The sequence below is a fragment of the Ovis canadensis genome, chromosome 17 (assembly GCF_042477335.2).
Source record: "Ovis canadensis isolate MfBH-ARS-UI-01 breed Bighorn chromosome 17, ARS-UI_OviCan_v2, whole genome shotgun sequence".
In the NCBI taxonomy this organism is placed as follows: Eukaryota; Metazoa; Chordata; class Mammalia; order Artiodactyla; family Bovidae; genus Ovis; species Ovis canadensis.
This window is the reverse complement of record NC_091261.1, coordinates 79,635,139-79,656,901: the sequence shown is the minus strand read 5'-3', so window position 1 is coordinate 79,656,901 and position 21,763 is coordinate 79,635,139. Positions and strand designations below refer to the sequence as shown.

The following is a 21,763-nucleotide window of genomic DNA, read 5'->3' as shown; positions in this document are numbered from 1 at the left end:
TGTTGAAGTTGTCATTTTTATTATGTTGGGCCACAAAAGTGTTGCTGTGACTTGGAGAGGGGAGAAGAAAAGGCATTCCAGGTAGGGGTAGGTGAGTGATGAGGGAGAATTGCATTTGTCTAGTATGAGGCTGATCTGGCTGAGAATTGTGCAGCCTTAGAAGGGGGTGTTACGGTAGACAGAAGGTACCAGAAAGCTTAACAGTATGGCTTCAGCAATGAGGGTGACTTCACCTGGAGATGATGAAGGCCCAGCCCTGAGGAGTTCCACTAGAGACTGTCCTCATTAGACTCTTCTGGTTGCGGAGACTCCTTCAGGCCACCTTAAGGACGGAGGAGTTTTCTGCAAGGGTGAGTGACACTCTCAGGCCGGAAGCATCCCTATGGGCTGTTTGGTCCCTTAAGTTGGCCATTTGGTCGGTCTCCCTGTCACTGGAAACTGGCTCACACTCTCCCCCTATTATTAGGAGGGAGCCACCTCAGGGCCTCCACACCATCATGTCATCTGCAGAGATGCCCAGACCCCAGTCCACATCACGACTCCTTTCTGGGCATCTTTTGAGGGTCAGTTCACAAGGCAGGCCATCCAGTTGTATAGCAAACAGGCTCAGAGAGGGCAAGAGGGCAGAAGGAATTTCTGTATCAGACAGCAGTCTGATCAGATGCCTTCTGAGATCCTGACCCACCAGACTGGATGTGAACCTTCTGATTTTTAAGAAAATGGGTAGTGTGTAGCCATTCAGAAGCACATTCTGTATATGGAGAGAAGTTCACTGTAGTTAGAAGGTGAAGTGCTGAGTGCCGGGTCCAGCAGGTGTTGGACTCCTTTGCTGTTGGAGGAGAGGCCACTCAAATGACCGTCTTTCTTCCAAAATTTCTCAATTTAAGGTTTTGAAAATAAAAATAGATCTTTCAGTGAACATGTACATTTAAAGTGGTAGTGGATTTTTTGTTTGTTTCTGAGACGATCTTACCAAATCAATGGTGTAGTGTAAAATCAGTAGTGCCTTAGAATCCAGGAAATACGGTAGTTTGTTTTGTACCCGTTTGAAATTCCGGTTTGAGGTTTGATGCTGGGTCTTTGAAACTGCAAAAGGTGTTATCTGGCATCATTTAAAAGAACACTGAGCTTGAACCTGTTCCCCTGTGTATTTGTAGTTGGGAGACTGGGTATCTGTGAGACCCTGCTATCAGATCTTATCAACAGAGACAGACTAGAGGGTCAGGGTGTCAGATGGGTATGTATTTAATCATATGGGAATTCTCTGGAAACTGGTAATCTCAGGCAAAAGCCTTGCCCTCTTATGAGCCTCCATTTTCTCTTCTGCTCAGTGGGGCAATTGGATCAGATAGCCACATTCACAGCTGCCAGAACTTCCTGTTGACTCCCTGTGGCTACCTCCTTTAGTTTAGATAACTAGAAGGCTCATCCCCTGACATGTGTGAGTGAGTGCTGTCTGATGGGAGGTGACCTGGCCTGTGATGCTGGGCCTTTGATTTGGGCTCCCTGGGCTGGGGGCTGCCTGGAGATGTGCGTACATTTCTTTGTAGATTACATGATCTAAAGTGTGGTCTCTGCTTTTCTCCTGAGGGGAGGGATAGGAAGGAGCCTGTCCTTGTGCCCCGGTTCTGCCTCCAGGTGGTGAGAGGGTGGGCGGGTGGCCTGTGTGGAAGGGCTGTCGTCTCTCCTCGCCTGATCAGCACCAGTGCTGCTCTCAGGCCTGTGCAGTTCTCCAGATAAAAAACCGAAGAGGGCCTGCCCTTTTGTGTCTAGGAGCTCTGCTCTGCCAGGGCCCCTCCCACTGCTCGTCCAACCAGTAAAAGCTCTAGCAGAGCATTTCCTTCCTGTAGAAAGAGAATCAGAGACTCAAGGCCTGGGCCAAACCCTGGCCCCGCTGTGTCCTGTTCCTGAGAGCCTCCACCCTGTGCTGCGTTCTGGGAGGTCAGGCAGTGCTGAGTGCAGGCCCTTGGCTACGATCTGACTTGGATTTGAGTCTAGGTTTTTCCACTGATTTGCTGTTTGACTCTAAGCAGTATACTCTTCCTGGGTATCTTACCTCGCAATAATGCCAGTATTTTTTAATTGGAAAAGAAGGGGGAGACGCACAAGAAAGAAATTTAAAAGATCCATAGTCTACGGCTTTAAAAATAATTCTGAGAGTGTGTATGTGTGTGCAGAGAAGGACACATGCACGTTGTTCTCATTCTTACCAGTGTTGCTCTGTAGGCTGAATACAGGAAGCACACGTAGAGTACACAGCCTTTAAACGCTAGTCTTCAAAACTAAAAATAAAATAAAATGCTAGTCGTCTTCTCTTTGCCCCATGGTTATGTGAACTCAGGAACTTCCAGGGACTCCCTCCTTGGAAAGAGCTCACTCACTCAAATCACCCTCTAAGCCAGGGGTCTTGCCCAGCCTGCCGCAGCTGCTTCGGTGCTGCCCAGGGTAGGTCTCCAAGCTGAGGTGTTTCCCCACCAGCTCTTGTGGGCATTCAGAGCCTGTAGAATGTCAGTGCCGTGAGGGCTGGGACTTGTTCTAGTCACACGACTGTTCCCCACAGTTTACCCGGAGGCCCTGGCCCTAGAGCTCCACCTACACAGCTGTGACAGCGGTTCTGTGAGTGGGTGAGCAAATTCGAGTGGTGTCTGATGGGGCTTTGAAGTGTATTTTGAATTTGGATAGGCAGAGACAACTTGGAGCGTGTTCCAGTCCCCACAAAGGGACTGGCATGAGCAAAGGCTGAGAGGGGGCCAGGGCCAGGGCGTAACTGGAGAAACCATGAGTAACTAGTCTTGTTAGAATGCCGAGGTGAGCGCGGCATCCCTGGACTTGTCTGACTAGCTTTCCGTCCAGCTCTGTACCGTGCATGCTGGTTCTCTGAAGAGGCTTGTTTGTCAGCACAGAGCCAGGGTGGGAATGCTGTGCTTTGGTGCACAGGTGCAGGCACTGGGGCCCCTGGTCCCTTGACACATGGGGGAGTGAGCGCTTGAACCTACTGTCTCTCCAGCCTGTGCCTTCTAGGGAGGGCGCTGTGTTCCCTCCCGTCTGTGTTAGCGGGTTCCTGAGTTAGCCCCGCAGGGAGGCGGGGGGAGGGGCGGGGGGAGGGGCGGGGGAGGGGCGGGGACTGACCAGGCTGGCACCTGGGGCCTCAGCCAGGGCCTCTGCTTCTCTCGGCACCTCTGACAGGCCCTGCCCTCTGCTCCACAGGCTGGAGGAAGTCCCCCTGGAGGTGCTGAGGCAGAGGGAGTCCAAGTGGCTGGACATGCTCAACAACTGGGACAAGTGGATGGCCAAGAAGCACAAAAAGGTGAGGGACCTGGCCGTAGGCCTGGGGCTGGACGTCGCAGTGGGGGTTACACGGGCTGAAGAGGCAGGGGCTGCATCACTCGAAGGAGCAGGAGGGCCTCCAGCCGCCCAGTGTCCCCCCACCGGCTAGGAAATACGGACAGAAGCTGGTCCTTCCAGATGACTTCAGACTGGCGCAGAATTCTTTCCTGAGTCACACTTCAAAGCCGCTCTCAGCTGAAGGCCCTTCAGGCACCTTTCCTCCAGCCCTCCTGGGGCAAGTCTCTACTACTGCCTACCACCTAGGGGAGGACTTGATATGCTAATAGTGGCTAATGTATGTTGACACGGTGTGCTGGGCACTTAGCTGGGTCATCCTTACAGCACCCCAGTGAGGTTGGTGGTGGTGGTATCCCCACTTATGACTGACGGCAGAGTCAAAGTTTGAACCCAGGAGTCTAACTTTAGTGCCTGCACGCTTTGCCACCACAATAAGGGGCCTTCTTTACCCTCTAGATTAATTTGATGAGTTCCCTCTTGTCCCCTAGCCAAAGCAAAAAGAAGGAAAAGTGACTTCACAGTTTAATGGTCTCATAAAAATGAACATGCCAGTGGTCCTTTTCTGGTGGGCTGTATTTAGGTGCCAGCTCTGCCACACTGTAGGCGCATCCTTGTCCACCGCACATGTGCTGATACCCTTGCTCACCTTGGCAGGGTCTGCTTACTCCCTGGCTGAGCGGAGGCCTGTCTGCAGTCCCACAGCTGGGGTCTCTCTGCACAAGTCCCCAGCGCACAGTGACCCCCTGGCCTGCATTGTCAGCTGACATGCTGGTCTGGCCCAGGCTGGCACAGCCACTGCAGGGCTTAGCAGAAACCCAGGGCCAAAGGTCACATTTGGGCTTAGGTTCGGCCACACAGCCCCAGCTCTCCATGCCCATGGCTAGCAGAGTGACTTCGGGCGATCCCTTCACTCCCCCAGCCTCAGTTTCCCTGCTCAAGTGGGAATGAGCGTCCTGTTGCAAGCCTCCTCCTGTAAAGCCCTGTGCCCATGGGAGGAGAGGTGCACCCAGACCGGGGCTCTTTCTTACTGTTCTATGTGAACTTTGGGGCTTTCAGTTTTGGCTTATTAGAAAAATTTCACTTAAAAAAATACTTTTTTAAGGCAGTTGTTGCCCAGCTGCTTCCTGCCTGACTCTGGGGTCTGTTTTCCTGCTTCCTCAGCCCTTGGGCCTTTACCCTGAGCTTCAGCTCCTCTCACTGTCTGCGGAGGTGACTCGTGGCTGGCAGGGAGATAGCATTCTCCACCACCACCCCCCCACCCCCCCCGGCCTCCTCGCAGATGGGGATTCCAGAGGGGAGCCATGGGGAGCTCCTCTCTGCAGAGCAGCCAGCATCACTTCCTCTTCCCCTTTGCTTCCCTGGCACTGCGGTTAGAAACCAGGGCTACCCGCCCAGCCAGGGCCACCAGAGGAGACTGCACTCCACCCTCCCCAGGGACCCTAGTGCATGGCTTGTCTCCTGCCACTATGGCCCCCGAGCTCTCACTGCCTTGCCATGCCAGCTGGGTCGGGAGGTGGTGGCACAGGAAGGCCACACCTGCACCCAGAAGTGGATCCAGACCCCCACCCCCTGCACTGATCCTGAGTCCCCAGGACCCGGCCAGGCCCTGCAGAGAGACGGTGCTGGTTGGAATGCTGTCTTCCTCTGTCAGGCTCTGCTTAAAGGTTGCCCTGCCCTCCTTGAGCTGAGCAGGCTAGGTTTGGCTTCTCTCAGTTGTCATCAGAACTCTCCTTTCCCAAGGCCTTACCTCAGATAATGGCAATTCCTGTGCTTTCTGTTTGCTGAGCACTCTCTCTGGCTTTACCCTTGCTCATCCCCACCTCTGCCTCTCCCTAAGAGGTTATCATCTCCAGCACCCCGAGCTGAGGAGGATGCCAGAGGCCAGAGGGGGAAGGTTAGTCTCTCAGTCGTGTCTGACTCTTTGTGACCCCATGGACTGTAGCCCGCCAGGCTCCTCTGTCCATGGGATTTCCCAGGCAAGAATACTGGAGTGGTTGCCATTTCCTCCTCCAGGAGATCTTCCTGACCTAGGGATCGAACCCAAATCTCCTGTATTGCAAGCAGATTCTTTACCACTGAGCCACCAAGGAAGCTGGTTGTATTCCCAGCTCTCCATCCCCGCCTCCCAACCTTGGGCCTGGGTGAGGCTGGGCTGCTCTGAGAGCTTAGTGGACTGAAGGTATTCCTGGACTCTTCTCGGTCCTGAGCAGACCAAGGGTGATGGGGCTGCAATGATATGTGGGGGCCAGCTCAGCTGAGCTTGGCCCTGGGGAGCCTGAAGGGCCTGTGGTTCCAGGTCATGTGTACCCCTTCGCCAAAGCCCGCCCAGACCACGTGGCTTCCTTCAGGAGACCCCGGTCCCACAGCAGCGGGAAAGTGTCCATGGAGGCAGGCCAGTCCCTTCTGCTCCCTTCCTCTCCCCACTTTGCAGGCAGTCCCAGAAGCGCAACTTGGCTCCTCTGACCAGCCACTCTGCTCTTCCCCCACTGCCCTCAGCCTGCCTGTCTGTCTCCTTCCTGGTTCTTGACTCCCTCTGACCCTTGGAAAGTTTTCTCTTGTTTATGCTGGTCATTAGGAAGCCCGGGCCTCCTGTGCTCCCTCCTCGGAGAGCCTCCCAGGGGACTCTTTCAGGGGGTTTCCAGATAAGGGGACTTAGGAGTGAGCCCAGGGCCTCTGAGTTCAGGTGTCCTCCCGGGATTGGAGGGGCAGAGAGGAAGCCATCATTTATTAACATCGACCGTGTCAGGTGCCATGCTAGGCATGTGCCCCTGCACCACTACTGATAGAATTGTAGTTGTTACTATTTTGATCTTACAGTTGATGAGAGGTGATGGGCTGAGGTCAGCGCTGGATTCAAACTCATCATCCAGGCACCGCCCACTTCCCACTGCCCTGTGCTCTCATCTCCACCCCAGGCCAGGCTGCTCGGTGCAGGGGCCGAGGGCAGTGTCACTGGAGAGTCCTCTGTCCTCTTTCCAGAGGAATGGTGCCTCTGCCCTCAGTCTCCTTGACCCTTGGCCTTGAGGTCAAGGATGATCAGGGCACCTGCCTTCGAGCCTCATTCTGCCCTCAAGTCCAGAGGAAGCTCATCTCCTCACGTGACTTGGAGAGGCCTGAGAATTGAGCACCCAGGGCTCGGTCCTCCAGCCTGTGTGGTGTGGCTGGAAGTTGGCGTGATCCCTGATGGAATGACCTTAATATTGTCCCAACTCTGCGCCTCAGTTTCTCCATCTGTGAAGCGTGATGCTTTCTCAAGCCGGGTTTGGCCGTGGAAGCCTTTTTTCTGTTGAAGAGAACAAGCGTATGCATTGAGCACTAGCTCTGGGTCGTGAGCTCCCCAGACACTTCCTCCCTCCCCGCTCCCAGCCCGTGATGGGGAAGGCCGGCGCCAGTGTAGCCTGGGATCAGGACTCACACCCAGACCAGTTGCCTCCACCCTGGTCTGGAAATCGTGAGAGCTCAGGGTCAGGGAGAACAGAAGAGAGGGGATTCTTGACCAAACAAAGGGGGAGCCATTCTGATCAGCTCCTATCTTCTTCCTGAATTCTGCTGAGATCTTTCCTCTCTAGGCTGGATGTATCTTGCCACACAGCTGCTTAAACACTCCCATGAAAGCACCCAGGACACGTCTCTGGACACATTCCGAGTCATCTTGTGAGCTGCTTTCCCTGTGGCTGAGCCATGTTCCACATCGTGCAGATCCCTTCCTGGTGACATCCCAGGGGCTCCTCTAACTTGTCTGGTTCCATTTGGATTCAGAAAATGGAGATGGAGATTCATAATCCTGTGTGGACTTGAAGAACCCCTGTGTGTCACTAGGCCAAGGAACCGGGGCCGCTGCCCTCACCTGCTGGCAGCAGACCCGGTGCGGTGTTGGAGCAACAGAGTGGAGTCCGCTTTCCCCCCGTTCGGCTCTTGCCCCCGTGCTCCCTGGAGGCCTGATGAGCACTAGCCTCTGGGGGCTGGGGAGGGGGCAGCGGACAGCCTGGCTGGATGCACAGGTATGGCCTCCCTTTGACTTCCAGATCCGGCTGCGGTGCCAGAAAGGCATCCCACCTTCTCTGCGGGGCCGCGCTTGGCAGTACCTGTCAGGAGGCAAGGTGAAGCTGCAGCAGAACCCTGGAAAGTTCGACGTGAGTTGCCCTTCTTTCCCCTGCCCTCCCTTCCTCGTCTCTGGACATCTTCTGGGGGGCGGTGATCTCTGTGCTCAGGGGACCTCTCCCCTCCAGAGCCGACTGCCAGGCCTGGTCAGTCTGTGACTCTGGGGCCTCTGCTCATCTGAGGCGCCAGCCCTGAGCAGGCCTCAGTGGGGTAGACAGATTGGCAGCCCCCCAGATTTGCTCTCTTGGACTTGGTGGGCTACCTCTCAGCTCTTGGTTATTGGGAGGGACACTCAGAGCCCTTCCCTGACTACCTGGGGCTTGAGCTCTGGGTCTTCGGGGGCTGCCCAGCAGGGTCCCAGGACCCTAACACCTTTTGACTTCCCATTCTCTACTTTCTCTTGCCTCATCCAAGCCAGCTAGACAGGATTCACCCATGTTGCTTATGGGCTTGTCTGTTCCGGGGGTGGCAGAGCCAAACCAGTGTCCTTAGAGTTCAGAAGCCAGTCAGGGGTCAGACGGGATACCCTCTGACAGCCATGCCTTCCCTTCCCACTGCTCCCCACCCCAGATTGCCAAGGTGAAGAACACCCCTCCATTCATGAGGCTTCTTGGGTTCCCCCTGGCCCGGGCTGCTCCTCTAGCCTACTCCTCTAGGGAACTCGGGGAGTCAGTTGGCTTTCCCAAGGTTGCCCCAGCTCACCTGCCAGACTTGGCCCCAGGCCTCAGGGCACCTCCCAGGCTCTTGGGACTGATGATAGGCAGTGAGAGAGCTGTCAGTCAGCAGCTCCCTGTTGACAAAATTCATGCTTCAGTGAACAGCCCTCTCCCGCCAAACCTGTTCCTGGAGCTGCTGCTGTAGACCGGAGGTGGGGAGGGTGGCCCAGGGGACAGGGGTTGTTGGAGTGTCTGGCTGAGGGCAGGCCTGAATCAGGGATCGGGCTGTCCCACAGAGCACCGACATCATGCCCACTCAGGCAGCCTCTTGGCTCCAGAGTCTTCCTCCCTGTGGCTACATCACTTCCATGTCAGGGGGCTGCCTTCTGGCAGAGTGGGAGGCTCAGGGGTGGGGTGGGAGCGCCACCAAGGCCCTAGGTTACCTTCAGCCGCCAGAGCATAGCCTGCGAGCCAAGGGAACTTGGGGGCCCGGTCAGCCTCCTGGTTGCACAGTTAGCAGACGTGAGTGCCTCTGATGAGCAGCGGAGTGCAGAGCTCTCTGTGCTGTGTGTGTCTGGGGAGTGGTGCGTCCCGAGAGGGGCTGGCCGCCTCTGTGGGGTCTGAAGGTTGCTTGTGGGAGGAGTAGACTGGCCCAGAAAGCCCTTCATGATGTTTTGAAGCTTAGTGGCGGGGCCCCGAAGTGGTCCTGGGGCCCAGAAGAGTGGTTTGTGAGCACAGCAGGACACTGCCTGCCTGTGGGGTGGAGGAAGTGGACGGGGAGAGAAGCTGCCTCCGGCTGCTGGGGCAAGAGGCCAGAGGCAGGGGCGCCACAAGGGTGCAGCAATCCTGCCCCTGCAGGCCTGCGCTGACCCCAGCCTCCGCCGTCAGCACAGGCTCCACACCCCAGCAGCTCCTCCTCCTCTGCGTGGCCTCTTCTTCCTCAGGCAGGACAGGACCTTCCAGTCTTTTTCTTCCCTGGTTTTCTTCTCCAGTTTCCCTTCATGATGACGCCAGCACCTGCAGACTCTGTGGGGGCTGTGATAACTGCGTCGCCCCCAGCGGCCCCTACCTGCCTTGGACTGTCGGCCCCCTTTCTCCCTGCAGGCCCTCAGCTGCACCTTTCCCTTTCTGAGGGGTGGTGACTCTGTGTGGCTGAGTGCCGTGGGCTGCTGAGGAACCCCATGAGCGTGCTCTAGGAACCTTGGGTTCCCAGGTCCGTGCCTCAGTGGGGCCTTCAGGAGAACTTGTGGCCCTCCTTTCCTTCCTGACAGAAGCAGGCCTGCACTGTACTCAAGAAAGTGTCTCGGGTCAGGACAGCACCCTGACCTGCAGGTGCCTAGGGCACTTGCAGCCCTCCTGGGGGGCTGCACGTGCACAGCTTGTGTGCGCACGTCTGTGGCTGTGCACCCGCCCCAGGGCCTACTGTCCAGCCCTGGGCCCTCCCTCCAGCCTCCAGCCTCCAACAGTGCATCAGCTTTTTGTCTCAGTGTTCACCTTCTTGTATCAAGTTACCTGACACCCCAGGGTCCTTATTTCAATCCTGGGATACCCCCACTGAGGAGGCACAGAGGGAAAGGGACTTGGATGAAGTCACCTGTCGGGCAGGGGCCTGGGCCTATGCCCACTGATGTGTTTGCTGTGGCCCCAGCCTTCCTCCTGGGGCCCTCCTTGCGCTGCCCAACACGCAGACAACAAGGGCTCTGTCTGCTTCCCTGCTCAGCCCTCCAGGCATCCTTTCCGCTGAGTTGTCTCTTTCTTTTTTGAAAGCTGAGGTTATGAACTTACATAAAGTAAAGTGCACAGATCTTAAGCACACAGTTCAGAGAATTTGGACAAATGATACATACCCCTGTAACCAACAAGCAAATAAGAAAGGACATTTCAAGTAATTGAGAAAGGATCTTTTTTTGTGTAGTAGCTTTGTTTTCATAAATGGAAGTCATGCAAAAATGTTCACGGAAGTTCAAAGGAAAGAGAAAAACTTTGCTGAAACCCCAGCAGCCAGAGACGGCTCTGGGGCCAATGGTGTGACAGATGTCCTGTCACTGCTCAGTGCAGCAGAACGCGCGCGCACACGCGCACACACGCACACGCGCACACACGCTTCCTGAGTAGGAATAGGTGGCTCCACTTGCACAGGGAGGCGGGTAGCACAGGAGTTGGGGTGACAGCTCCGAGTCAGCCTGGCTTCCAGACCCAGCTGCATCATTTTTCTAGCCACAAGGCATCAGGCAAGTGGCTTTTCTTTGACCCTCAGTTCCTCACCTGTGAACAGTGTAACAATAGGACCTGTCTTTGGGGGGCTGAGGAGAACAGTCGGCAAGGCCCACATGTGCCATCTCAAGTGGTGCTCAGGGTGGTCCTCCCAGGTGGGAGTTGTTGCTTCCAAGTTGCCTTCCATCTTCAGGGGGTAACAAGATGTTTGAGTCCTGAATGAAGTGCCTGGAGGTTATCTCAAGCCACAGCTATGTCAGGCACTCTTACCCACGTGGGTCTTCCTCCTGGAGCCTAGGTAGCCCCTCAGGGTTTCCAGGACTCTGCTCCGCTCATCTCTGCCCCGCCCAAGCTTCCTGACTTGTCCTCGGGGAGGCCCAGTCAGGATGGGATCAGGTGGACATTGTCCCTGGTGATGGGGCTTCCTCCACAACCTGGGACAGTGATATCCTCCCAGCCATCCTAACTCCTAAGAGATGCTCTTGACCTTGCTTCCAGGAGCTGGACATGTCCCCTGGGGACCCCAAGTGGCTGGATGTGATTGAGCGTGACCTGCACCGGCAGTTCCCTTTCCACGAGATGTTTGTGTCCCGGGGGGGCCACGGGTGAGCAGGCTGGGCCTTGTGGGCTGCCCCTTTCCCTCAGAGAGAGGAGGTAGAATGGATCTGGCAGGATGCTGGGGGTCCCAGAAGCTGGAGGGTCCTGACTGCACTGTTAGTTCCCTCTTTGGTTTGAGTCTGATGGGTCCTCTTAGGTCTGGGGCACTTCATCCTGTACTTCCCAGAGAGCTAGGCTCGCCTGGCCTGGCCTTCCTCTGGAAACAGGAAGATGCATAAGATTGAGTGGGGAGAAATAAGGCTGGAGAAAGCTGGGTGGGTACAAGGTATGCAGGAGAGGAGAGACGTGGCGGCCAGGCCAGGACCGAGACAGACCTGGGATGGGGCTGGCCTAGCCGAGGGGCCACACGCCCTGCCCCAGCCCTGCTCCCTGCTTTCTTTTTGAGCCTCTGCCCTCACCTGTCAAAGGAGGGTACAGGGGCTGCAGTGGGGGACTGACCCCTGGTGACCCCAGTCTGCAGGGAAGTGCAGCCTCTGAGTCAGGTCTGGCCCACTGGGGCACAGGTGAGGCCTGTGGGTGGCCGAGTCCACCCGTCAGCCCTTCCCCACTCGCCTCTCCGCAGCCAGCAGGACCTGTTCCGGGTGCTGAAAGCCTACACGCTTTACCGACCCGAGGAGGGCTACTGTCAGGCCCAGGCGCCCATCGCCGCCGTGCTGCTCATGCACATGCCGGCTGAGGTACCCCCAGGCTGCGGGCGGGCGGGCGGGCGGCCGGGGAGCACCCAGCAGCCAGGCCTCACGCCTCTCCTCCCCACAGCAAGCCTTCTGGTGCCTGGTGCAGATCTGTGAGAAGTACCTGCCCGGCTACTACAGTGAGAAGCTGGTGAGTGCTTGCCAGCCTGGCCCTGGCCTGAGACCCGGCCCAGACCTGACACCTTTGTGGCCTCTCCAGACCTTAACGCAGCCGTCCTGCGCCCGTGGAAGTCCGTCCTGGCCTCCCACTTCCACCCTCCCTCCACCTCTGCCTCACTGTGGCTGTTCCTCCAGGCACCATGCTCCTCTGCCTCACTGTGGCTGTTCCTCCAGGCACCGTGCTCCTCTGCCTTGGCCTTCCAGTAGGCTTAATCCTCCGCCCCTTCCTTCCTCTGATAACTCTTCTTTCCCCTCAGCTTTCAGCCCATGACCCATGAGCGTTCCCTGACCTGACAGGCGGGACCTCTGGCACACGACCCCCAGGGTCTTGTTCCTGCTGTGCCCTTAGGGGGCACAGCCCCCTCCCTCCCTCTACGCCCTCAGCCCATGATGCTTCTGTGGTTCGTGTCTGTCTGCCTCTCTGCACGGCACGCTCAGAGAGGGGGACTAGCTGTGTCTGGTGTGCTTATCATTGCACCTGGCACCTAGCAGGAGCTTGGCACCCTATGGTGTGAGCCGCCTGAGGAGCCCAGGGGCGGCTGCCACGGGCCCTCAGTCACGGCCCGGTGGCTTCCCTGTCCCCACCAGGAGGCCATCCAGCTGGACGGGGAGATCCTTTTCTCGCTGCTGCAGAAGGTGTCTCCCGTGGCCCACAAGCACCTCAGCCAGCAGAAGATCGACCCGCTGCTCTACATGACCGAGTGGTTCATGTGCGCCTTCTCGCGCACCTTGCCCTGGAGCTCCGTGCTGCGTGTCTGGGACATGTTCTTCTGTGAAGGTACTGGGCTGGGCTTGGGGCAGCACCCCTGCCACCAGTCCAGTTCACGGGGGGCCTCTGTTTGCAGAGAAACTCCCCAGAGCAGCCCCCACTGCCTGCACTCACTGCCTTCCCCCCGCAGGAGTCAAGATCATCTTCCGGGTGGGCTTGGTGCTGCTGAAGCAGGCGCTGGGCTCCCCCGAGAAGGTCCGAGGCTGCCAAGGCCAGTACGAGACCATGGAGCGGCTGCGGAGCCTCAGCCCCAAGGTCATGCAGGAGGCCTTCCTGGTCCAGGAGGTACGGCCACCCCTGCCCCTCACCCCCGGAGGGAGGGGGAGACTGAGGGCCCTGGTGGGGGCCTGCGGCCTTGTGCTCAGCAGCCCTGGACGGTGCGGAGAGACTTCGTCCTTTTGTCTGAACAAGGAGAGGGGCACAGAGAGGCCCAGATCCACCAAGAGGAATGCGAGTAGGTGCGGCCCCCACCCATCACAGTCTTGGCTTTATTTTCCCGTCTTTCTCTCTTGTGGATCTTTGTCTCTGGGGGCTGTAGTGAGGTGATACACAGGTAGACAGGAGGACTCGTGGCTTTCTCCTCCGAGGCGGTGGGCCTCGAGGGCCTGGCTCACCTGGCAGTCACTCTGGGGCCTGTGACCACCGTCCTGTGGTCAGCCCGCATGGCCCGGGATGGGGGGTGGAAGGGGACAGCTCTTCCTGATGCCCCCCACCTTTGCTGCCCCACAGGTGGTGGAGCTGCCAGTGACGGAGCGCCAGATTGAGCGTGAGCACCTCATCCAGCTGCGGCGCTGGCAGGAGACGCGGGGGGAGCTGCAGTGCCCGTCCCCGCCCAGGCTGCACGGCGCCAAGGCCATCCTGGAGGCAGAGCCAGGCCCGCGACCCAGCCTGCAGCCCTCACCATCCATCCGCCTGCCCCCGGACGCCCCCCTTTCTGGCTCCAAAGGCAAGTCCAAGGCATCCAAGCAGGTCCAGAAGGAGCCACGGGAGCCGGTGAGAGAGAGTGGGCAGCAGGGCTGGCCCCCCACCCGGAGTCAAGCCAAGGCGGAGGCCGCTGCGGGAGACGCATCTCCCCCACAGGATGCGCCGGCGCAGGACCCAGCCCCCCAGGACTCAGCCCACCACCGCTCCCGGGAGAGCCTGACGTCCCAGGAGAGTGAGGACACCTACTTGTAACCCTGGCAGCTCAGGCCCCTGGGCTGGGGTCTCCACACACCACACGGTTCACCGACTGACTGACACTCTAGGGCCCGCCCACCCTCCGAGGGCCTGCCCACCCTCCGAGGGCCCGCTGCCTGGCCCCGCATGGCAGAGGGTCTGGCTGGCCCAGCACAGATTCTGCCTGAGTCTCCTTATTTATTTTCTCCAGAGTGGAGCTCGGGCCGGCCCAGCTAGGGCAGGTGGAAGTGCGGGCCTATGGGTGGGGCCTCACCCAGCCCCTCCTGGGGGGATGCTCCCCAGGGCTGGGGCGCAGATGTGGTGGGCAGGGGTGGGGGTTCTTTGTGTAAAATAGAAACATGATTTTGTACAGAAATAAACAGGCTTGTGTAGAGAGCTGGTGTGTAGCTTGGGACTGGGAAGGGGGTGCCACCCCTAGGGCTCAGCATCTCTTCATACCCTACAGAGGCCCTCATCCCGGCCCGTTTCCCCTACTTCATCCCCCCTGGCCCATGGCCACCGCCTGCCAAGGGTGAGGGTTACCAGGGCTAAGGCAGAGCAGGGCCTGCTCCCCAGGCCTTGATCCCTGCCCTTCACAGAGGGGAGGGGCTCCATAAGTCCTTCCGGAGTGCTCCTCCAGGGGTTGGCCTGGATGCCACTTTGGACCCCAGTAAGGGACTTGTTCTGGGCCGGGTGCTGGTGCCAAGGGCGGGTGGTTGTGAAGAACTGCCCTCCCATGCTTAGCCTAGGCCTCCATCCAAGTTAGAGGGGTGCAGGGCGAAGTCTGAATGTGTGATACGAGGCGCCCGCTGGCCGCTTACCGAGGTGAGCACATGCCAGGCTGGGCTGGCTGACTGACGACTGGGTGGGCTTCATCCCTATCCCCATTTTACAGAGGAGGAAGCAGAGGAACTGAGTGGGAGAGGTGAAATTGATGCAGATTGGGACCCAGAGCCCCTCGCTACCACTCCCAACTAGGGTGACCTGACTCCGCACTGAGGACCCAGGCAGGCAGTGTGGTGACCAGCAAGGGTGAGAACAGGGTGTCCCTGGGAGAGGCCCCCCTTCTGCTGAGGAAGCAGCTTTTCCAGTCAAACAATAGTGGCTGTTCCTGGCAGGCCACCAGGCTGGGCCGGGCTGGGTTGGGGGTGCGGGGGGAGAGGGAGGGAGGAGCAGAGCCACCCTGGGAGCATTTAGGCATCACAGGGCTGCGGCCTTGGCCTGGGACGCCCTGTTCTGGTAGAACCAGGGATACTGAGGCTAAGGAGGTCAAGGGTCACAGGAACTTTTCAGGGCAAACCGCCTACTTCTTACCTGCTGCTCTCCCTGTGGCTTCCTGTGCCACTTGCCCCTGAGATGAGGGCTCGGCCTCAGAGGACACTCCCCTCCCCCAGCCTTCCAAGGGACTAGCCAGGATGCAGTGGCTGCGGTGTTCCATGGGGACCCACTGAGCCAGAGAGTCTGGGAGGGCAGGTGCCGCCCCCTCCTCCATCTGCCTACTGTAAAGGCTGCCGAGCGGGCAGAAGGCCTGCTCGGACCTGTTGGGTCCATCAGACCCGAGTCCTGCTCTAACTTGTTTGATTCAGAGCCTTGGCAGTGGGACTTGAGGATGCTCGGACCAGGCAAGGGCCCCTGGAGCACGTTCTGTCCTGCTGCAGGGCCAGCCTCCGTGTGCTCGTGCCTGTGCGCGCTGGGGTCTTCGCAGGCCTGAGGATGCCTGAGCGGAGCCCAGCCCTGATGTGGAAACGAGCCCAGGTTGGCACTCACCAGCCTCAGATCTGGGGCGACTGCCAGTGCTGGGGGCCTCCTTGGGCATGAGGCAAGTTCAGGTGTGCCCAGGCCACGTCAGTCCTGCTCACGACTGCAGCCTTGTCTCGGCAGAGAACCTGAGGATCCACTGAGCCCCAGATGCATGGCCCTGTTCCCCCAAAGGTTGGGCTTTGGGCATTTCTGGCCCAAACAAGTGTTCAGCCTGGTGGCCTTCAGCCCCCTCCCCACCACATGCTGCTCAGAGAATGGCTGGGGCCCTCCCTTCCGCTCTGGAAGCTGGGTGAGAGATGTCGAGGCCACTGAGTCCAGGTCAAGCTTCACCTTATCAGTCCACTCATGGGGCTCACGAAGCAGGGAGGGTATGTGTCAATACTAGTCCCGGGCAGCCCTCGCTGGGGGACTTTTGTCCCTGCCACCCCTGCCAGCTCTGGTGGCCCTGCCAGCTCTGAGCCACAAGAGGAAGGAGGGGCAAGGCACCAGGACGCTCTCGGCCGAGAACCCTGCGGCAGCGGACCCCGCCCCTCGCACGTTCCAGGAGTTTGGGGGCTGCGTTCTGTCCCAGGCGCGCCTCCAAGGCTCAGCAAGGACAGATACGACTCCCAGTCTCCGCCGGCTCGGGACCCCAGCGCAGCGGGCGTCCTACGGAAAGCGCGGAGCCCTGAAAGGGGGCGAGGCACGGCAGGCTCCCCCCCGCCCCCGGCGCAGGACTCGACGCGGGTGGTGTCAGCGGGTGATTCCCGAGCCCAAACCGGTGGGGCGGAGCCGCAGGGGCGGGTAGGGCGGGCCGGACGGGGCAGAGTGAGGCTCCGGCGCTAGAAGGAGGCGTGGCCACCCTGGATTGGCCGCCAGGCCCGCACGGCGTGGCCTTCGGGGAGCTGGAGTCGCTGGTGGTGTGCGCTGGGCCGCGCAGCGGCCCCTTTAAGCCCCCCGGCACCGCCCCAGCGACCCGCCCCCGGCGCCGCCTGGGTCCTGTGGGCTGCGGGGTCGGGTCCGCGCGGGCCGCGATGGAGCTGCACATCCTAGAGCACCGGGTTCGGGTGCTGAGCCTCGCCCGCCCCGGCCTCTGGCTCTACACCCACCCGCTCATCAAGCTGCTCTTCCTGCCCCGCCGAAGCCGGTGCGCGCCCGGGTTCGCGGCACAGACGGGGGTGGGCTGCACTCGCTCTGGGACGCGGTCGGGAGATTAGGGCCGTCGGGGCCGGCGGGAGCCGGCGGGGAGAGCCCTCCCTGCCCTCCTCCCTCCCCCGCCCCGGCCGCCATCCGGCCTGGGCCTAACCTCCCCGGGACCGCCGCCTATCCGGCCCCGGGAGGCCCCCTCCCAGGGCCGGTTAAGGCGCAAACAGCCTGGGGTGGTCAGTGCTTAACCCTAGTGGTGTCAGGTGGGGTCATTCTTTCCTGGCGGCTGAGTGGAACTTTTTCCACTTGCCTCCCGTCGGGTCAGAGGGGCTGGTCTAGAGGGCTCAAGGTTCGACGGCCTGGGTTTGTAGCCGCGGGCGAGCCTCTACTCGTGTCCCGGCGTGGAGGTTGGGGAGGCGGAAAGCAGTTCACAGTTTTGGAAACGGGGCACACACCCCACTGTCCTGGGGAGAAAACAGGCTTGAGGGGGCAGGGAGGCGCCCGGCCGGGGTCTACCCGCCCCCTCCGCCCCACCCAGGCTGAGGATGCCCCCCGCCCCCAACCAGGTGCAAGTTCTTCAGCCTGACGGAGACCCCCGAGGATTACACGCTCATGGTGGACGAGGAGGGCTTCAAAGGTGGGGGCTGGGCTGGGGAGGAGGCCTAAGGGAGGAGACTGCGCTCGTCCCTTTGCGAGGTTCTCACCGAAAGCTAGGATCCATGGTCACAAGAGCTAGGGGGCCGGAGGCGGATGGATCTGGCTTCTAATCCATTCCCACTTCTCACTGGCTGTGTGCCCTTAAGCAAGTCACTTCCCCTCTCTGAGCTGTTTCCTCTTAGGTAAAATGGAATAGTTACGGCTCTGATCTAATAGAGTCCCTCGAGGGCTTTATAAACGGGGCTGTGTGTGAAGGGCGGTTAGCAGCCCCTGGCCGGCCAGCGGGGCCTCAGTTACAGTTCTGGGGCAAGAATTGGGTTCCTGTGGCTGTTTCACCAGCCCGCCCCACCCCTGCCGTTATTCCCCCCACTGACTCCTCTCTTCTCTTGTGTGTGTCACCCCCTCCCCAACTGGTCTGGCGGCTCCAGGAGTCTGAGAGGGTTGGGGAAGGAATGCAGAGGAGCAGGCAGCCAGCCCAGGGCAGGGTCCTGGCGGGCCTCCTAGCTGTGCTTGGGCAATTAGCAGCCACCCTGGCCGTGGCCCTTGCTCCGGACTGGACGCCAGCCTGGTCCGTCCCTGATCCCTGAAGCTGACACCTATCTCCCTGCCCCTGCCAGCCTGGCCCATGCTGACAGGCCTGGAGTCTCAGGCCAGATCACTGGGGCTTCATCGGCAGGCATCGCGCTGGTTCAGGCCTTTGAGTGAGTGAGTCGCTCAGTCGTGTCCGACTCTGCGATCCCATGGACTGTAGCTCACCAAGCTTCTCCGTCCATAGGATTCTCCAGGCAAGAATACTGGAGTGGGTTGCCATTTCAGGCCTTAGTTTCCCTATTTGTGCAGCAGGAAAGTTCGGATTTGCTCGGAGTAAAGGGCATCCCCTAGCCAACTTGGTCTGCTGACTCCCCCTGGTGGTGCCACGTGGTATAAGGCTTCTGTTCTCCCATGGAACACTTGTCTTGAGGTCCATACCGTTATCCCATTTTACAGAAGAGGAAACTGAGGCTCAGAGAAGTTAAATCATTTGGCCCAGGTCAACAGAAAGTAGATGGTGAGGCTGGGATTGGAACCCAGCTTTGTCTGAATTCGGAGCTCCGATCCTAACTGGGAAGTTTCAATCCCTGACAGGCCAACACCAGAAGCACCTCTCAGTCCTTGCAGACATGCAGGTCTCAGGAGCAGAACTTGGGGGAGGAAGACAGCTCCAGTCTCCAGACCTGACCCGACCTTGGTAGAGCTGCCCGTAAGGCTCAGACAGGGAAGCGGGGCAGGGTCTGCCCTGCAGGCTCTGACCGGGCCTGTGCCCCTTGCTCCACAGAGCTGCCCCCGTCCGAGTTCCTGCAAGTGGCCGAGGCCACGTGGCTGGTGCTGAACGTGTCGTCTCCCAGCGGTGCGGCCGTACAGGCCGCCGGGGTCACCAAGATCGCCCGGTCAGTGATCGCACCGCTGGCCGAGCACCACGTGTCCGTGCTGATGCTGTCCACCTACCAGACAGACTTCATCCTGGTGAGTCTCCCGCAGGTGCTGGGTTGGGGCCGGGGGGAGGAGGGGTGCGGGGCAGGGTGGGCCCCATGGGTGCTTGGGGACGCATGCGTTGTGCCTCTCCTGGCCCAGGTGCGGGAGCAGGACCTGTCCGTGGTGATCCACACGCTGGCCCGGGAATTCGACATTTACCGAGAGGTGGGCGGAGAGCCTGTGCCTGTTGCCAGGGACGATTCCAGCAATGGCTTTCCCCGTGCCCAGCATGGTGAGGGCCGCTCTCTGACACCCGGGCCTTGGCGGGGGCTCCTCTTCCCACCCGGGGCCCTTCCCCTGTGCAGTTGGGGCTGTGGGTTTGGGAAGACCAGCTGACACGGATGCCCCTCCTCACAAGAGGGGGTCGGGAGAACCCAGGCAGCTTCCTGCAGGTCCTGCCTGACCCTACTCCCAGCCCAGGCCGGCTCTCTCTGGCTGGCCACCAGGGGGCGCCCCTGCCCACAGTCGGCCTTTCACCTCGGCCACCATCTGGTCCCTCCCCAGGAGGGCTCAGCCCCACCGTGCACCCCATCCAGAGCCCACAAAACCGATTCTGCGTCCTCACGCTGGACCCCGAGACTCTGCCAGCCATCGCCACCACCCTCATCGACGTCCTCTTCTATTCGCATAGGTGGGCCCTCGTTGGCATCGGTCCACACACCTTGTTCCCGGGCTCCTTCCCATCACCTTCTGCCCACCCCTGGGTTCTGCAGTTCTGTGTCCTGTTCCATGGCTGGGGTTCCTGGCTGCCTGTGACACCCCTGTGCCCTGCACTGAGGTCCAGGCAGGCCCCAAAGCCACAGCTGGGGCCCCCTTCCCACCCTGGTGTGGGCAGAGCCACATGAGCTGTGCCCTGGTCAGGCCCTTTGGACTTGGGGTAAAATCCTCTTTGTCACATTCAGGGTTCATCATCCTCTCCCGTCCCCAGCCACACCAGCAGGTCAGGGCTCTGAGACGAGGGGGGAGGGCAGGGGGCCAGGAGGGTCTGCCCAGGGCCCCTTGTGCCAGCCCCTTTGCAGGCGTGAAGCCTGACTGGGAGTGGGCAGAGCACCTGAGCCTCCCATCCTCCCCAGTCCCCCTAGGGAGGCAGCCTCTGGCAGTCCGGGATCCAGCTCCATCACCTTCTTTGCCTTCTCCCTCATCGAGGGCTACATCTCCATCGTCATGGATGCTGAGACGCAGAAAAAGTAAGTGACCCCTGACCCCAGGTGGCGCACAGGCCCTCGGCCAGCCCCAGGGAGGGGGCAGCTAGAGCGTCCGACGCTGAGGTCAGCAGGCTGACCTCCCGGGCTCACAGTGGGGGCAAGGGTAGACCGTGGTACCCCCGCCCACCGCCCTCCTGCTGCCTCAGGTTCCCCAGTGACCTGCTGCTGACCAGCTCCTCGGGCGAGCTGTGGAGGATGGTGCGCATCGGCGGACAGCCCCTGGGCTTTGGTGAGGGGCTTCGCCTTGTGTCACGGGTTGTGGAAGGGCTGGGGCCTGGGGGGGGTGGGGGTGGACTGGGGTGACCCACACGGCCCCTCCTCGACCCTCAGACGAGTGTGGGATCGTGGCCCAGATTGCGGGCCCCCTGGCTGCGGCCGACATCTCCGCCTACTACATCAGCACCTTCAACTTTGACCATGCCTTGGTGAGCCCCCTGACTGGGGAGGGGGCCCTGTGGGAAGGGGGAGGGGCCCTGGGGGGAGGGGGAGGGGACAGGGCAGCCCTGACGCCTCCCTGTGCCCGCCGGCCCGCAGGTGCCCGAGGATGGCATCGGCAGCGTCATCGAGGTTCTCCAGCGCCGGCAGGACGGCCTGGGCTCCTGAGGCTCCCGGGGCAGGCCACAGCAGCCCCCGGGATCTCCCCTTGCCCTCTGGCTTCCAGAGACTTCTCAAAGCTGTGTGCTCCAGCTTTGGGATGTTCCCACCAGGGGGCGCCCCCCTTCCTCTCTGTGTATGTAAGCTGCAAGCAGACGCTGGCTCTCAATGTGGGTGCTGCGTGTCTGCCCAACGCAGGGGACGTGGTGCTCGGGGCTTCCTCCAGGAAGCCCTCAACCCTCCCTGCGGGGCCTCGGGGTTTGCACATTCCCTGCCTGAGGCCTGAGCCTCCCCCTTTTCCGCGCTGCCCCCGGCTGGGTTGCCTGACCCAGCAAAGGAGTTCTGACCGTGCCTTCCCTTCCTGGGGTCTCCAAGAAAAGTATTTTTACACCTCTCTCTCTCCTTTTTAAATCAACTTGTTAATAAAGAGCTTATACTGAGCAGACCAGGCTGTGGTCCTTGGGGTTGTCTGAGCCTCAGCCACGGGGCTGCCGCCGGAGGTCCTGGACTATACTCCTCTCCCGCCCCATCCTGTGCAACTGGCTCTGGGCCGGGCTCGCTTCAGCCTCCCTCTGTGTGCTCACCTCAAGAGCCAGCGGCCCCATTCTCAGGACAAAGTGACTGGAGCGCCAGCGGGGGGAGTGACCCAAGCCAGGGCCATGTGATTCCCTTCCAGGGCTGCCCGGCTCTGAGGTTCAGCCTCTCTCTCCATTCCTTTCTGGGTCTGAACAACCCAGGAGGTTCCAAGCAGAGCAGAGGCTCCCAGACCCTCCTGTCCCTGGTGGGGGTCCTGCAGCCACCCCCCCCCAACCCCCGCCACCTTGGCTGTGGCCAGCCTGCCATCGGCTTTCTCTTGGACCACGCCTGAGTCCTGGCCATCCCCGGTGGGAGTGATCACTCAGTTCTTGCCCCCAGGGCTTTCCCGGAGCAGTGCTGGGATGGGCCGGCCAGAATGGGCAGCTGAGAGTCCACACTGGGCTTGGCCTTGGCTCGGCCACGCGGACCGGACAGGGGACCAGAGGCCCCCCAGAGCCTCTGTGGCCAGAGGCTCCACAAACCTGGGCCTGGGTTTCCTGTCTCTGTGGGGCCACCTCCCCGTTCCGTAGGCTGGGATTCTGCTGTGACCTGGTGAGGCCCTACAGATGCGCGGGGGAGGTTATCGGGTGCTCTCAGCCCAGACCCGCCCGCGCACAGAAA

At 60.2% G+C, this 21,763-nt stretch overlaps 2 protein-coding genes across 7 annotated transcripts in view; both read left to right on the top strand.

The window, feature by feature from the left end:
- Positions 1 to 14,108, top strand: part of TBC1D10A (TBC1 domain family member 10A) — a 29,152-nt gene extending 15,044 nt beyond the window's left edge. The window contains exons 2-9 of the mRNA XM_069557258.1: positions 3,208 to 3,307; positions 7,371 to 7,478; positions 10,815 to 10,921; positions 11,497 to 11,611; positions 11,691 to 11,756; positions 12,374 to 12,563; positions 12,685 to 12,839; positions 13,284 to 14,108. Of these exons, the coding sequence (XP_069413359.1) occupies positions 3,208 to 3,307; positions 7,371 to 7,478; positions 10,815 to 10,921; positions 11,497 to 11,611; positions 11,691 to 11,756; positions 12,374 to 12,563; positions 12,685 to 12,839; positions 13,284 to 13,730 (1,288 nt within the window). The 3' untranslated portion in view covers positions 13,731 to 14,108. The remainder of the gene's footprint in view (positions 1 to 3,207; positions 3,308 to 7,370; positions 7,479 to 10,814; positions 10,922 to 11,496; positions 11,612 to 11,690; positions 11,757 to 12,373; positions 12,564 to 12,684; positions 12,840 to 13,283) is intronic.
- A 1,940-nt stretch (positions 14,109 to 16,048) lies between these two features.
- On the top strand, positions 16,049 to 21,009 carry CASTOR1 (cytosolic arginine sensor for mTORC1 subunit 1). Of its 6 annotated transcripts, XM_069557561.1 has the most exons (10): positions 16,330 to 16,599; positions 17,165 to 17,235; positions 18,381 to 18,483; positions 18,571 to 18,758; positions 18,867 to 18,999; positions 19,272 to 19,398; positions 19,841 to 19,954; positions 20,119 to 20,170; positions 20,303 to 20,397; positions 20,507 to 21,009. In XM_069557561.1, the coding sequence occupies exons 4-10, from the start codon at positions 18,726 to 18,728 to the stop codon at positions 20,850 to 20,852; spliced, it is 900 nt and encodes a 299-aa protein (XP_069413662.1). In that variant the 5' UTR covers positions 16,330 to 16,599; positions 17,165 to 17,235; positions 18,381 to 18,483; positions 18,571 to 18,725; the 3' UTR covers positions 20,853 to 21,009. The 6 variants fall into 6 exon arrangements, with proteins under 6 accessions (XP_069413661.1, XP_069413664.1, XP_069413662.1 ...); XM_069557560.1 differs by lacking the exon at positions 18,381 to 18,483 and having other exon boundaries at positions 16,049 to 16,599; positions 20,119 to 20,201; XM_069557563.1 differs by lacking the exon at positions 18,381 to 18,483 and having other exon boundaries at positions 16,302 to 16,599.
- The last annotated feature ends 754 nt before the right edge of the window (positions 21,010 to 21,763 follow it).